The 15,704-nt window shown below is 41.2% G+C and overlaps 1 protein-coding gene across 2 annotated transcripts in view; it reads left to right on the top strand.

Annotated features, from left to right (window-relative positions):
• The first annotated feature begins 5,291 nt into the window (after window positions 1-5,291).
• The window catches only part of LOC112560138 (gamma-aminobutyric acid type B receptor subunit 2-like), a 112,298-nt gene continuing 101,885 nt past the window's right edge, over window positions 5,292-15,704 (top strand). For both annotated transcript variants that reach the window (XM_025231732.1, XM_025231733.1), the window contains exons 1-2: window positions 5,292-5,435; window positions 8,594-11,106. In XM_025231732.1, coding sequence (XP_025087517.1) covers window positions 10,702-11,106 — 405 coding nt within the window. In that variant the 5' untranslated portion in view covers window positions 5,292-5,435; window positions 8,594-10,701. The remainder of the gene's footprint in view (window positions 5,436-8,593; window positions 11,107-15,704) is intronic.

A 15,704-nucleotide genomic window follows, 5' to 3' on the forward strand; every position in this document is an offset into this window, starting at 1 on the left:
CACGGAGACAGAGATTAGCGTGTGTTGGAGGTGTGTAAACAAACAAGGACGTAATGCTACGTGAACCGACTATTAACGTGGCGGCTACGTCCACGTGATGCCATCTGTGTCAGGATTGCAAGCAAAGTGCTGGCTGTGCGGTTCTCCGATTCTTTTTTAAAAAAGCAGAAATAATAACAAATACAACAAATTCAATTTACGCCACTTTGACGCATGCATAAATGGAGCAAAAATTTCAAGCTGATGTGCTGCCATCTGCATCCTGTGCTTCAGCCATGTAGCCGTCCATACACCAGTTATACCACAGTCCGTCTGCTCTCACACATTTTAGTTCTTCGCTCTGTGGAGACAAAAATTCAGAGAAACGCACACATGATAAATGCATGACAGTTCTCTGAATAGAACAATATATAGCATGCCATCCATCCAGCCAGCCAAAACAAAAATAGATTATATTTGCATTTATGTATTCTCTTTTCAGAACAAACGTGAGTTTATATTCATATCGAAAGAAGTAGCATAAAGATAATGTGCGTTTGCGAACATCACGCTAAAATTTTAGCTTTTTAAAACACTAGCAGTAGTTATATAGGTAATGTTGCCTACACAAATATCTATAAGAGCTAATGAAGGTTTAAAATGACAAATACATTGTCATTATTTGAGTATAGATTCATTACTACTTTTGTACAATATGTGTACATTAGATGTATCACTATCTTCGTGTACAGAGATTTATTACTTCAGCCCTGGTCGCTTGTTCTTCTATTTGGTTTAAAGGAGCCATGGGCAACACCCAGGTTAACTGTGCAGCTTTTGAGAACAGCCCTGCCAGTCCTGCAGGAAAGACGAGGTTAGTCCAAGTACCCGAACTTCTTGCCTCTTAATGTCCATCCAGCGTGCTGCGGCTCCAAATTCCCACAAGCAGTAAATAAAAAGAAACCCAAATGAAATTCATCTTTACAGCAATGAAGTCTGTACCCTGTTAAATTTTTGATGCACGGAAAGAGCGTCGCAGGGTATGTTCCGCAGTTACCATGGCAACAGAGCTCTAGTGCCCCATTGGTGTCACATCCTGCTCGTTCACACTTAGGACTGACTGCAGTGTCACTTGAGTAGCCACCAACATGAATGTGTCCTTTAAATCACATCTTCTTCGAACGCGAAAGATAACCATCGACAACAACAATAGTTTTTTTACAGTAATGTAGAAGCAGAGACCGTTTAGAGACAGCAATGACTGATAATTATTCAATACTAACAAATCTTTTGTTCAACTTTGTCCCCACAAGCAGATGAGGAACATTGCTGTGGTCATACAAACGAAGGAAATGTAGAGAGTTTAGACAAAATTATAAAACAACTTTGGCGATACAGTAAGATCCTGAAATTAGGAAGTCTTTTTCATCAGACATAAACTAAATATTGTGATTGGATTGGTAATCAAAATTAGCAGCTCTGTGTGCGCTACATCTTTCTATATATAGCTCTCTCTTTCTTTCTCTTTCACTTTGTGCGACAGAAAGAAAAAAAAAAATGTGAGAAAAGTATTTTGTTAATATAGAAGTAAAACATGCTTATTGTTTTTTGTGTGCCTGAAGAACCATCACAACATTTCCTTGCAAAATGTCAACTATGTTAAGTGGATCCCACGTACGGCATCCTCTGCGATCACTCCACCCATCAGTCTGTCTCCGGAAATACATCTGCGGCGCCCTTTGTTCCTGAAACTGAGGCTGAATTACCCTAATTGCTAAGGCGTATCTTGTATAGGTACAGAATCCGACTTTGTCAGCTCCAGACACGGATCATTTGTTATCTTTTAAATGGATTAGCTCGTCTAGTGGTAAGAAAACAGCAGCAAGAAGGACTGTGTGGAGGGCCGAGCGTTCTTAGCGCAGGCCAATCAATCACGCTCCACAAAGACCCTTTATAGGGCGAAGGTTGAGATGCATCTCCACTCTTGCTGTTGTTATTTCTTTGAATTCACTCCTTCCACGGCCTTTGATAGATTTAACCCATTCACTCCTTTCCTCGGCCTTTGATAGATTTAACCCATTTTGCTCGGTCCTCCCGTGGAGGAGGCTGCTCGTCCGTGGAGGGCGTGAGTAGAGCAGGGATCGTCCGTTCCTCCGCTTGTTTCCTCTCTGGATTTCCTGTTTCACGGACAGTCAGTCTTGCGAGTGAAAAGCCAGCCATAAACATCTATGCCACTCCTGTCTTTACTTATGCTTTCGCTTTGGACTTCGATCTTACTTTCTGGGGGCTAACTGACGAAATCTTTGAAAAAAAGGTCAACACTCGACTGTTCTGACTCCAAAAATATCTTCTTTTGAACTTCCACTTCATTAATCGTTAACTAGGGCGTTTTTGAAAAATTATGTCAACAGAAAGAAAGAAATTGCGTTTTGAAAGCTTGTCTCTATTCATAGATGTGAGAATGATTGCAATCTTGCTGTTGATATACATTTATATATATATATAAGAAACGCACTGTCAGATTGACATCAGACTAAAAAGTACGGAATTACAACTGGTGAGGCTGTCAGAACCACTAGTTTCCCTGCACTAGTTCTCTGGGTGGAAGGGATGGTGTGTGGCCAAAGGTCTGTGGCGAGGAGTCTCTACGAGGGACTTTAAAATGGAAATGAGATGCACACTGCCACGCGCACTAAAAAAGTCAACATAAAAATCGTCCCCAGAGCCTGACCGCTGCTACGCATGAGCACACCGTCCTTTAATTTGTCCTTTTATGGAGTCTGATGAAAAGGCAGTACATCAAATAGCCAACTGCCACTGGTTGTCTAAAAGCTGCTTCGTAAAAATAAGTCGTTTTTCAGTGCGAGAGTGACTGAGTCGGTTTTCTTTGAATTTTATTTTTGGCAATTCATCGTTTGCTTCTCTTATCAACGGCTTGTGTGTCTGTCTGTGTGTTTTAATGTGTTAACATTTGTGATTAGGATAGTTTCGAGGTCTGGTTTGGTTTAGGATTAGAGCTTTGATTACAGTTCAATTTCAAACTATACCAACCTTCACATACAGACATTATACTCAAGACATTTATTTCAAATAAATCTCTCAATTGTCGCCCTTCGCAGCTTCAAATGTTAGAATCATTTTCTACCTAGTGAGAGTGAAAAGTATATCGTCAGTCAACAAGGTTCATGACGATCTACGAGACAGCACATCTGATGTTTTAAAAACAAAGTTGTAAAGGGTGGGATGTATATTTTGTTTGATACTCGTGTTTATTTACTTCTCTGTTTTCCAGTCCTCTGTTTGCTTGCTTTCTAATTCCCTCCGGAATCAGGTCCAGCATAATGTTGTCAGTGCGAATCGTGTAATTGATAAGTAAAGTTGTTCTTCCTGTAGTTATTTTCAAGTTACATCAGTTTCAAGTTACCTGTAAAGCCTTTATATTGGCTAAACAGTCTATATTCTGTCATAAACCATAAAACTTTCTAATAGGTCTTTTTGTGTGTTTAGTACATTCCTCGCTTTCTAATCCGCTTAAATTGTTAAAGAGGATTATAAACACTTACAAGCAATGTGGACATTCAGATATTGTGACTTTACCGCACACCCACAGTCATCAGGTGAGGGTCTCTGTCAACACTGCAGCTGCTGGTGTTGTGAGAAATATACAGCAGTGAATTTAAATGTTTATAATAAATTGAGTGCCAAAGCCGAAGCTTAAATTAATTACAGGTTGCTAACCAGAGAGTTTGGATTGCCTTGAATTATAGCGAATGTTGAGTAAACATCTGCTCATTTTGTCTGAGGATCTGGCAATGCTCTTTCATTGGGCTGTGTTTTCATTTAAAATTCCTTATGGCAAGCTTACAGCTAAACAACTTACAAATTTCAGCGTTGACTAAATGATGATGATGACTAAATGATGATGACTAAATGACCAATAAGCAAAGTCAAGTCTTTATTTAACGATTTTTTTAGCAGACATAGGGAACAATTGCTGTAACGATGGAAAGAGCGAGCGAGGGGATAAATTTTCCCCTAATCTAGTATATTGTGAACAACACAAGAAAAATATAATTCACTTTCTGAAATAATTTCACAGAATGGGCACTTTTGACTAATATTTGAGTCTGTTACTTGATTTATGACACTTTAGGTTAGTAACACGTAGTCTCATCCCTATATGATATAGTTTCTGCAAATAGGAAGACTGGGAGAGACTACTTTAAACAACGATAAGGATAAATGAGATCACTACTAGTTAGCCTCTCACTCCATTCTTGCTTGTAACAATCTACCAATCTGTGTTTAAATTCTTTTAAAAAATCATTAACATTTTCTCCATTCTGTTGATCCCATACAAAGCTAAAACCCTATTTGTACAAAACCATCACCAGGTAGGGATTTTATATAACAGTTAATAAATAGAGGATACCTCCTACATTCTCCATAAACCATTTCATTTGGTGTTTTCAAAGACACACTTAAACACTGATTCAAAGCAAAGGTATGAACCCTTTAAATTATTTTGTGTCAGAATAAAGTCCCAGATTTCAGAACCACGATAGAAGGACAGGTTGAATTAGGAAAGGAGGACGATTGTCAAGCCAATAAAATACTTTTAATATCCCTATCACTGCCTTGCGGGATTTATTATTGCCAAATCCTCAAGTGCCTGTGTAAACACACATCGGGTTTACAGTATAATCCCAGGTATTTGTATGCATTAACAGTGTTCATCTCGTTGCCATTATAAAACATTTTTCAAGAGAGGCCAGATGACCATCTTTCCTAAATACAACAATATTAGACTTAGATAAGTTTATATCAAGGTTAAGACAACTGGCCGTGTCAGATTGCAAGTGTCCGAAAATAATGCTATACCATCTGCGAACAGGAGGATACAATAGTTGTAATGAATCTGGAGACTGAGATATGCAGCAAGAAAAGGTAGAATGTGCTGACATAAAAATTTGTATCATTCACTTATAAGACATCTGGTTCAGACACTAGAAAATAGTCAACAACACTACAACATGTTTTAGAGAACATAAATATAATCATGACCAAAGTTGCCACAAGTAAGGCCATTTAACACCATAAAATCAAATTCATTGCACACTTGCAAGAGATATGTACCAAAAGAATTCACTTTCTGATCTGATGAGTTTTGTTTTTGTGGCTGTGTAGCACCTCAGGTCTGCTCGCGAGCCAAGGTGTACAACTCAGCCGCGCGGCAGCCATCTGTTGCCGATCGCAGCACTGAGGCGGTGGAGACGCTGGCTCTGTCTCAGCAGTCGCTGGCTGGAGCAGGGGCTCCCTGGCCTTCCAGTGAGGAGGCGAGAGGCTGGCAGGATACACAGTGTGAGCACCACTTGCTCCATCCCACGCCGGTGTCAACGGTGCGCGGGGCGAGTCGGCAGCAACCCTACGACGGGCACTACACGGACTGCAGTGTGGTATGTGTCGCCTCTTCCTTTATGTACATGTCTACTTCCGCTAAACTAATTTAAAGGCCACGTGAAGGCAAGGAATTAAATTTAGGACATGCCTTTTTTAAAAACTTCATATCGATAGAATCGCTTCTCTTTTCCCTCCAGTTTATCTCCTGTAATCACTGCATGATGTTGGGCACAGAGATACATTTTTAATATAGATTAGCGGATAAAGTTCATTAGGGAAGGTCGGGCTGTATATTTCGTACAACTATGCAACATGACAGGTGTGGTTTTTTTTTAAAATAGACCACTAAAGTATCTAAATATCGCATATTAGCAGTAGCATTCATTTTCAAATGCAAGGAATTTTAATATTAAAAATTTCATTTTGATTTAGTTTCAACTATGAAATAAGTTTTCTTTCTATGTTGCTAATATTTTTAGTGTGTTCAGGGTTAGTAGCACAAATTAACATTTTTAGATATTAGTTATTTTTGCAGCTATATATTTACTGTGTATTAATGGATAAAGCTCAAAGCTTAAAGTTAAGATATTGAAAAAATATACATGAAACAAAAGACTTCAAAAAGAGCATAGCTTAGATTTTGCATTACTTGTGGCCTATCGATGGTGACCATTTGCAAATGAAATTTAATTTACGTTTAAAACTAAATTATATTGCCACAATCCTTCAGTGCTATCATACAAAGAGGACAATCAAATATACATTTTACATATACGTGCTTGACCGTAAAACATTTTTAGTACTTTTAATTTCTTTTTCAACTACTTTTCAATTTTAAAGTTTTGATTGTATTTAGGATTCCAAATCACAATTCTCTTCCCTACTGCATTTCAATAAGTGAGACGATAGTTGGAAGACTTGTGCAAGATCTCCTCTCGTCTGAAACACACGGACACCATCTAATGTGTCTGGACGCCTACGTGCGAGTTTGATGCAGAAGTTTTAAAATTGAACAAACGGAAACCACACGTGCACATAAATCACCTCCACTCTCTAGACATCACGCAGGGACAGCCTGAAGCAAAGCTCTGGCTACGTGTGTCGTGTCTGAGACTGGACCACTTCCACTGTGGAGTAACCAAGTAACCAAGAGACTGCACGTGTAACTCTTACTTTTTGCTGGATGAAATCGCATCCGTGAAAACAGAGGCGCTAGAGAGCTCTGCATTGGGGGGATAACCCTGACCTGACCCTGCAGTTCAGCTTAGCTGTCGACATTAAAGAAGTTTACATAGAACACGCGAAAGGAAATGCCGAGGAGTTTTAAGGGCTGGTGGTTATCCATTCCCATTCCCAGCCTCAAAGAATGGCGACAGAGGCCAACTGGTGTCCTCAAGTCTTTTTGAGCACGTGATGTGGCTTTGACCAATGGCTAGCTGGACACTGTCCGCACGGTTGTGCACTGCTTTATTTATTAGTTATTATACGCATTATAATCACAACAAACGAAGAATGTTACTGTTTGTGTGGATTTTCACATTACCTAAAAACATTGCTTTACTTTTTTATAATTTTTATCAAGCTGTTAAGGGTAAAGCATTTGATACTCCAGGTTTATTAAGTATTTTTCATTCATTTTTCAGGCTTAAGAAACTATGCAGGCAAACAAGTAACCCGGCATGCAAACAAACAAGCGAATCTCTGCCTTTAAGCAACTATGGATTGTATTTTTAGTATTCTCCTGCCCATCCTTCATTTCGATGAACAGTTTAAGAACAGCTTGGTCTGGATTTAGCCCATTCATCATCACATGCAATATTCGCTAGAGAGAATGTTAAGAAGCATTCGACAGGTCGTGGATTCGTTCTGAGTCTGAAATCAATGAACGGGATTGTTTCTCACTTCAGAAATGTTCTTTTATCTGTTCTTCAGCTTGCAGATGCTGCTAGAAAGCGCTCTCGGTTTGCGAATCATGCGTCTTCTTGAAGACAATGGCCACAAAAGTGATGGAGAGAATAACTTTAGTAATCTGATTTTAGAAACCTTTCTAGATGGTCACATTTACATTCGTTTAGAACAAGTAGAGTTCTTAAGCCCTGCACGACACATGACACATCGTGTTCTGATTATTGATAAGTAATATCCGTTGCTAGATATGTCTGCGGAGGTAGTTATTCTGTCTTAGATGTTCTAATTTTAATAATATTAGCCGTAGCAGACAGAATTAGTTTCTCGTTTTCCTGTAAAGAATAACTGGTGACGTGGAAGGAAAGAAATTTTGAATATGCTGAGACTGGGGCGAGATGTTGTCAGGTGGACCACCTGTTAGAGAGCTGGCTCTGTCGTGCCTTTATTGTCTTATTTCCTTGGCCGTCCTTACTGGGCGAACTACAGTCTTCTGATTTCTTGAATGGAACTAATAAAGGTGTATAATATCTAAGTTCTTGACGCTTTTGCTTTCTTTTTTTTCTTCCTTAAAGATCTATTGAGGTGTATTTTTAATAACTGGGGAAGGTGTCAGATGCTGCTTACCAAGTTATGGGTATCTCCCCTCTAACCCACCCTCACTTCGGCACTCGAAATACTTATCTACAAATATCAACACGCATATACGAGGTCAAACTTTGTACACAGACACATCCAGAAGACATATGTTCCCAGTTCTTCCATTGTCTGAGGCCTTGAGGTCTTCATTAACAACCCTGGCGTGTATGACCTGGACCTTGACCTTGACCTGCGCAGGCGATGGTTGGTGGTGCGTATCTCAAGAAGGGAAGAGGGATTTCACTGACATCTGGGAAAAGAGCATTTTGCACTGAGATTTCCTAAATCATCAGACATAAATTTGCATCCCACTAGACCTTATAGGAGAGCGCTGTGCTGATTGTACTCAGATGAACGCCACAGGTCTTCCATAGATAATGTCGATCACAATAATCCATGCCTCCGGAAATGCGAAAGAAGCTATTGAGATGTTCATGCGCTGTACTTACGACTCCTTTCCCAACCTGTATGATAACTATATATGAAATGTATTTAATCATTTAGCACATTTATGTCATAGTGATGAAAAAGACAAAATCCAGAGTAAGCTATGCTAAAACTGGTTGGATGTTAAAACTCACAAAAATATTAAAACAAACATGTAAAATTCATCAACATGGTGTAAGATAAGATATTTGACGATAATGCGAGAGATGGTGCAATGTTACAGATTTCTATCCATGAAGAGCAGACGAGGATAAGGCCCCGTGACGGGAGGTCCAGGCGTGACCTCCTGAGGACGGAAGTGTAGGTTACCGTGGAGAAGCTCAGCAGAACAAAAGGCCGGCCAGACGCGACACGGCTGCGGGCTAACAACGACCCGCCGCACATTGTGTCGGGCTGCTGAGTGGCTCGCCGCTCCTACTCCGTCTGACCCAAGCTGCAGACACACTTGCCACTCGCCATCTTGAAGAGTTTGATAAAAGGGCGTTGAATCTGGCCACGTCCTGGTGGGTCCAGAGGATGAGGCACGCCGCAGTTTTTGTTTAGACATTGCAGCGGAGCCCGTGTCCTGGACGCCAACAGACAGCTGTCAGCGAGGATTAGCTGGCGATTTGTGTCCGTCTCACAACTACCAACTATTGAAAAAGACCGTCTTAAGATTGCAAACTGTAGCTTAGTCACGTGACCTGTTCTATCGATGATGAGTGCGCGACGATCCCAGTGACGAGTGCGCTAGCCACGGATGTCCGTCTTTTATTGCTGGCTACACCATTGCTGGTCACCCGCCGCGGTGCCATTGTCGATCTGGCAGTAATCCAAAGACTGTGCACCAACCAAGTTCCAGCTTCCCTCGCAGACCACCGGCCTAAGTAGAGGACTTATGTGGACGCAAAGCTAAGTATATTTGACTGGCCGCACTCAATCAGTCGCCGGAAAAACATATAGGCACCTGTCAGGCTCATTAGGCCAACCCATCCCATTGGTGTCCGGCAGCTGCTCACGACCCTGCTTCCCTGTACTCCTCGTCTGCCATCGACGTGTGCGCATGCCCGGAAGCCCTCGTCTGTGAGCAAAAATCGCCACCTGTTGACCTCATCATGGCCAAAGCTGGTCTGCTAGGCATTCCAGAGTGATAGATTTTTTTATGAAGTCGTCTTGGAAGTGCGCGAGGTGCCTGGGAAATGGGCAGGAACTAAGTACAAGACCCACATTTCCAGCACCTTGGCTGTTTGTCGATACAGACAGCCCGCAACCCGACTCCTGTGTATTATAGGAACAGCCCGCGGCTTGACTGCTGTTTATTAAACTGCGGTCGTAACTGCCACATCAAAGCCCAGTTTGTGGCAAAGCAGCCTGCCTTTTTTTCTTCTCATTTTTCTTTTCTAGTTTTTGTGAAGAGAATGTCGATCAAACCTTGATCACTTCATTGTAACGCACTGAACTGAATGCGTTGCTAACAGTTTGTTACAGAAACAGTGGAATAAACAGTTTCACGGTAATCAAAAGAAAACATTGATAACACATCATTTTAATAAACGACACCTGAATTAAACTTAAAGACATTAGATTTTAATACAAAACAAAATTTAGAAAACAAAACTAACCTCTCCAATACTTCAATTTCATTTCCGTAAAGAAAAACTGTTTTTTGTGTCTGACTTGTTTTATACATGTTATAGAATACACACTGTCAGGTTCTGCACTTAAAATTTATTTCTCCCCTTGGGTAATATTCAACAGGCGAAAGCGAAGGACAGACCACCCACACAACCGCGTTTTGTGTTCCATGTTTCTGTCTTGCTGACAGGCAATCAATGAGAGGATGACTTCAAAGGTAACCCGCTTGGAAGGTTGTCTGTGACAGAACAGCCGCAAGAGACAAGACAGGAAAGTACTCTAACTTAGGAATCGATCATCTTCCTTTCAGGTCTTTGAAGCGAAATTCAAGCACAACCTGTGTTAATATAACACACGACGGTTTGTTGTTGATTCGTTTTGCCGACTATCACCGTTACCTGCCATGTGCTGCCAGAAGGACGTCCATCGTACCGCTTCGCCTGGGCGTGCAAAGGCCTGCATCTTGCCTCCAGCTCATTAGAGGATGTCAAGACTGGAAAAATGCATCGCTTGCTGTCTCCTTCTATCAACCTGTTATACTTTAACCGCAGGCTGCAACAAAACTAAAAAGTGTTCCGTTGGCATGGTGGTGAATACAGAGCATCTTGCCCCAGTGCTGTTTCGCTCCCAAACCCTCATGCAAAGCAACTCTATCACAAAACAGCTTACGACAATCGGGATAGGTTCACGTCCAGTCTGGGCGCTGTGGTGCAGAGAATGGTCATCAGGTTGTCTAGACCGCCTTCTCAACCCGGAGCTGTAGAGAGTTCTCGAACATACACAGACTACAGCCAGAAGGACGGGACGTATCGGCATGTTGAAGTTATCACTGGCTCCATGGCTGTGGCGATGATGGCAAGAGGAGGAGGAGGGAAGACTTCAAACTTTCGAGGTCTGCTGTGCTGCTTGCTGATGGCGGCGTGGCTGGGCTTGACCGAGTCTAGTGGAATTAAGGCCAGGAAGCGAGAGCTCTATATTGCGGGACTCTTCCCCTTCACTGGAACTCATGGAAGCGTGGGCCGAGGCGTCAAGCCGGCGGTGGATCTAGCACTCAGACATGTCAACAATGACAGGAGCATACTACCCGAGTATGAGCTCAAGATCACCTTTAACGATAGCAAGGTGAGTGTGTCTTTCCTTCTTTCTTGAAATGTTTTCAAGCAGAAAGCCATCAGTGACTTTTGGCTGACTGTTCTTTCCACATTCCCCTCTCTGTCCAAGAGGACACAATGTGCCTTTCACCTCTCTAGTCTGCGTTGTCTACTCTTTATATGTGCGTACGTTTGTGTGTGTTGTGTGTGTGTGTGTGTGTGTTCACGTGGATGGAACATGTGAAGGCACCTCATTGTGTCAGCATTTTTTTAGTCTCGTGATTACACTTTGATGAAGAAGCCATTTTTTCTCTTGATCCTTCGAACGCCATAGAGTTTTATTGTAAGTCTTAATTTAAAGATGCCTCTAGCTCCATATTTGCGATGCGGCTTTCAGATGCAGAAGTTCCCTTGTGTGGTGGTGGTGGTGATGGTGATGTGGTGGTGTGTGTGTACGTGCGTGCACGCTTTTTTAAATTACATTTTTATGTCCTATCCGCATCTTGTGGTCAAATACCCATGGTGGCACAGCTCATATGTGTCGAACATTTCAGGATACTAAATAGTAAATACAGTCCTAGTACTTATCACACTGTTGTTTTAAATATTTTTGTTGTATAAGACACACGCTTTGTTATCATTACTATGTTTGTTGTTGTCACTGTCATTTTCCTGTCTTCGATCGCATTCTTTTTCGCTACTTCTTCCACCTGAAGCCAGTATTTCTTCCGGTTTTGACCTTTTTCTTCAGCTGTGGAATTCTGTCGGAATTATCCTCTGTCACCAGTAACTTCTATTTCTTGCTCGGTTTGCGTTCTGTCGGAAAATCGATGGAAAGTATGTTGGGAAACTTTCTCCATCAGCATGAAGATTTGCATAGCCGGCGGCTGCCTCGTCCTGCACTTGCCGCAGACATGTCGCATCTCGCCGCAACCACTGCAGGACGAGCTTTTAGGCGACTTACACCCCGACCTGCACTCAGTCTCATGTTGACTATATGTTAATGTAATATCACTGGTCGCTTGTCGCATTAGTTTAGATGGGTAGGATATGTTAATGCAATATCACCGGCCATGTAATGCATGGTAGAGGCGACCATCTGCTCGCTAACCGGAGAGGACTTGAGTCAAGGCTGGGGTGGCACGAGGTGAACTCTCTGCTAACAGTTGTTGATGTTGTGATAATACTTTAATGTATGACTCGGCTACAGTTAGCTAGAAGCTCAACTACAATCAAATGTCTGACATGCTTGCCTCTTTACTACTTACCTCTGCTTTTCGATTGCGCGCACGTGTGTAGGTGTGTGCAAGGTGTAGAGGTAGCGAGTGTGTGTACAATGGAGGAGGGTCTTTCGTTAGGTGGTGAACTGTCACACTTATTTCTGCACATTACAAAATGTAAATCATTTTAAAGCTTTTTTGTTTTACTCTCCCTAACAACTACTAACCTGGATGATGGGCAATTACCTAGGGATTACACTGTGGCAGACTTTGGGGATCAGCAGCTAGGCCTAAAGATCTTTCTCTTATGTACTTTAGACCCTTTGGCCTTTAAGGATTCTTAAATATATTCGATAATGCTTGACTTAATGACAATACTAAAAGTTACGGGGCTTATCTTTATAATAAAGACTGTTAAGAGTTTGAGTGTTTAAAAACTCTGATGGTGTCCTACACATCTACAGAGTCACTTTCGCATTCTTTCTACAAAGCACGATCAATTTCCTTTAGCTTGTCCACACGCAAATATGCAGTTCTTTTTTTTTACACAAGAGAAATGTTAAGAAAACACACACACACACCTAAAATCCCTAGGGATCACCAACTCCTAAATAGCTCCAAGCAAAGTTACCTCGGCACGTGAGCACCTGAGATATGGTAAATATATAAATGATATACTATATATAGCGAGATTTGAAAGAAAAGAGAAAATAACTGATTTTTATACAGCCAGGTCTTCATAGGCGCCTTGGTTCCGTGGCATCAAAAATTAGAAGCAGCACACACAAATCTGTTATCCAGCAGAATTCACTCAGCGACTTCACCCATAGTTAAATAAAAGTCCTGTGAAAAAAGCACACTGTTGTTTCTGAGAAGTTAGGGATGATAAAAACAGCGCACAGCAGTTAAATAACAGTTGGGCGAAAACTACAGTCAATTCTTATTCACTTCAGCTATCTGCCCACCCTATTCTCTAACTTTATAACTGTCCTCTCCTGCCCGATCCGCCATCTATTTTTTTCTCCTCTCTCTCTCGTCTTAAAAATCTCCAGCCACAGGGGAGAAAACTATGATTTATTTACATTTGCCTTTTACTTTCATGTCGCGGTACATACGTCTGTGACACTGAGACTTCTCGACTTTTGCAGAAACAGCTGTTTAATTCAAATAATGCTAATACTTCAGGTTTTATGAAATGCCACTTTATGTCATACACATAAAAACTCACGGCATTTGTGCCTGCATATCCTACACACACACTACGAGAGAAAACAAAGTTTGAAGACAAGATTTAATTTAAGTTTTAAAGCAGTTTTAAAGTAGGAAAGATTGTTCATCGTTCTCTTCTAACACACGTTCCGGCTACAAGGTATAAACCCTCCTGTTAGCTGTTACTGTTCAATAAATTATAAAAATAACTATAAAAACGGAAAATGACACAAATCGGCACTAAAAGAAATCTTGAAAGCAAAAGAGCATTTTAGAACAGAATTCGCTTTTCAGAATAGGTGTACATTTTTTTTCTGTCGCTGGTTGGAAAAGTCAGTGCAAAGAGGCTCTGTAAGAAAAGTACAATAAATAAGATTAAGCTGTGTTTTCTGTCTTTTATATCGTCATCATCATCATCATCTCGTTGTCAGAGGTCTCTTAGACAGAATTAAACTTAAGAGCATCTGAGGAGATTATCCCCCAGTTCTTGCCAAGAAATACGGATAAAAAACAAATAATAAAATGAAACACCTAGCTTGCAGTGTGTGCACTGGTGGCGGAGTTTACAAACCATAACTCAGGATGAAGAGCTTTCAGGCGAGTGTAGACACTGTGCATCAGCTGTTAGTCTGGCACTGGCTGCCCCTCGCCAGCAAACACGCTGACAGCACGGAGCACAATTGCACTTGTTTGTTCACATCTATTGACACTCGCCGTGACTTGGGAAACAATGTTGTCCAATCTGATGTTACAAAATAGAAAGCTGAAGTCACGAGCTGAACGCTTCTGCCGCAGTGTACAGAGCCACAGAACACACAGTCCGTGCCTTGCCATTTACCCCGTCAACAGCCACAGTGAAGGGCGGCCATGACGCAAGGGCTGACAACTCTAGGTGCTTACCTCAGTGAGTGTAGCTCTCTAATGTGTCTTACAATCTCCACCAGCAGCTTCCACCTCTGATTGCTTCACGTTTGTTTTAGGAAACCGGACCATCTCATGTATACGTGTGTGTGAAGTGGCTTAAAACAATGTCAATTGAAAATTAATTTAGAAAAAGTAAGAAGTTGACTTTGATGATCAGAGATACGAACTGCAGACGCTTTCTTTTTATGTACGAAGTGCCAGGCTTGAGAAGAGGGAAGGGTTTGTTCTGTGTATATTCTGTGTTAACTGCAAGTGAATCTACAAAGGATCAGAAATAAAATTGTAAGTTTTGTTTGTAATGTTCTATAAATGAAATTTACAAAATTAAAGGACATTCAATATTCAATTCAATATTCGTTGGAAAAAGCAATAATTTGACTTTAAATGTCAGGTATACGACACAGAAATGATAGAGAAAATACTGAAAAGAGAGATAAACCAAAAATGATTCGTTCTTTTTGCTATAGCACAAGTTCATTAAATTTCTTATATAGACAGAGTATCATTTAAGTTATCATTATGTCTTAACATTGATTTAACGTGTAGAAGGTAAAGTGTTATTTGTTTCGATTTGTAGCCAAACAGGCTGAGGAAAGTCACAGTCACGTAACTGTAGGACGCAACCACTGCAGGTTGGATCACAGTAGAGCTCACATGATCACTCATGCCGCCTGAAGAAATTTAAGACCATTACAGGTCAACAGTCTCATGTTATTTACTTACAGGGTGTGAGTGTGGCGACATCAACTTAGACAGAAGAACTACATGAAGCTTCATGTCGATGTTATTGTATTTGAGGAAGGGTAGTTCGTCTACACGGATATGGATAGATCATATCATCGATAGGGTGTAGGAGTAACCAAGTAGGTAAACAATATTTGGATTCACCGCTACTTGGTAGGATGTAATTGAGGTTAGGTAGGTAGTAGCTTTCCATGGAAATACCAGCAGAAAGTAGAGGCTGGCTAATCACCTTTACAAGAGAGAAGATGACAGTCGTTGGGTGTTCTGTAGACATAGGGATGGGGCACTATTGGTGTTTCACAATAGCAGCTAAGGCTACACCCCGCCAGCCCTGTAAACAGATGACACACGCAGAGAAAGAACAGCGTGCCCCAGGCGAGAGATGACCCCAGAAGCCAAACTGTATTGGTGTTAACCGGACCGCCCTGTTTTCTAGACTAGAAAAAAACAACAACAAAAAGAACAAAAAGCTTCTGCCTGTGTTATAGCCATACAAGGTAATTGTTGAAACTTTATAATGTATGGACCTTGT

This window comes from Pomacea canaliculata, linkage group LG3, assembly GCF_003073045.1.
Source record: "Pomacea canaliculata isolate SZHN2017 linkage group LG3, ASM307304v1, whole genome shotgun sequence".
Classification (NCBI taxonomy): domain Eukaryota; kingdom Metazoa; phylum Mollusca; class Gastropoda; order Architaenioglossa; family Ampullariidae; genus Pomacea; species Pomacea canaliculata.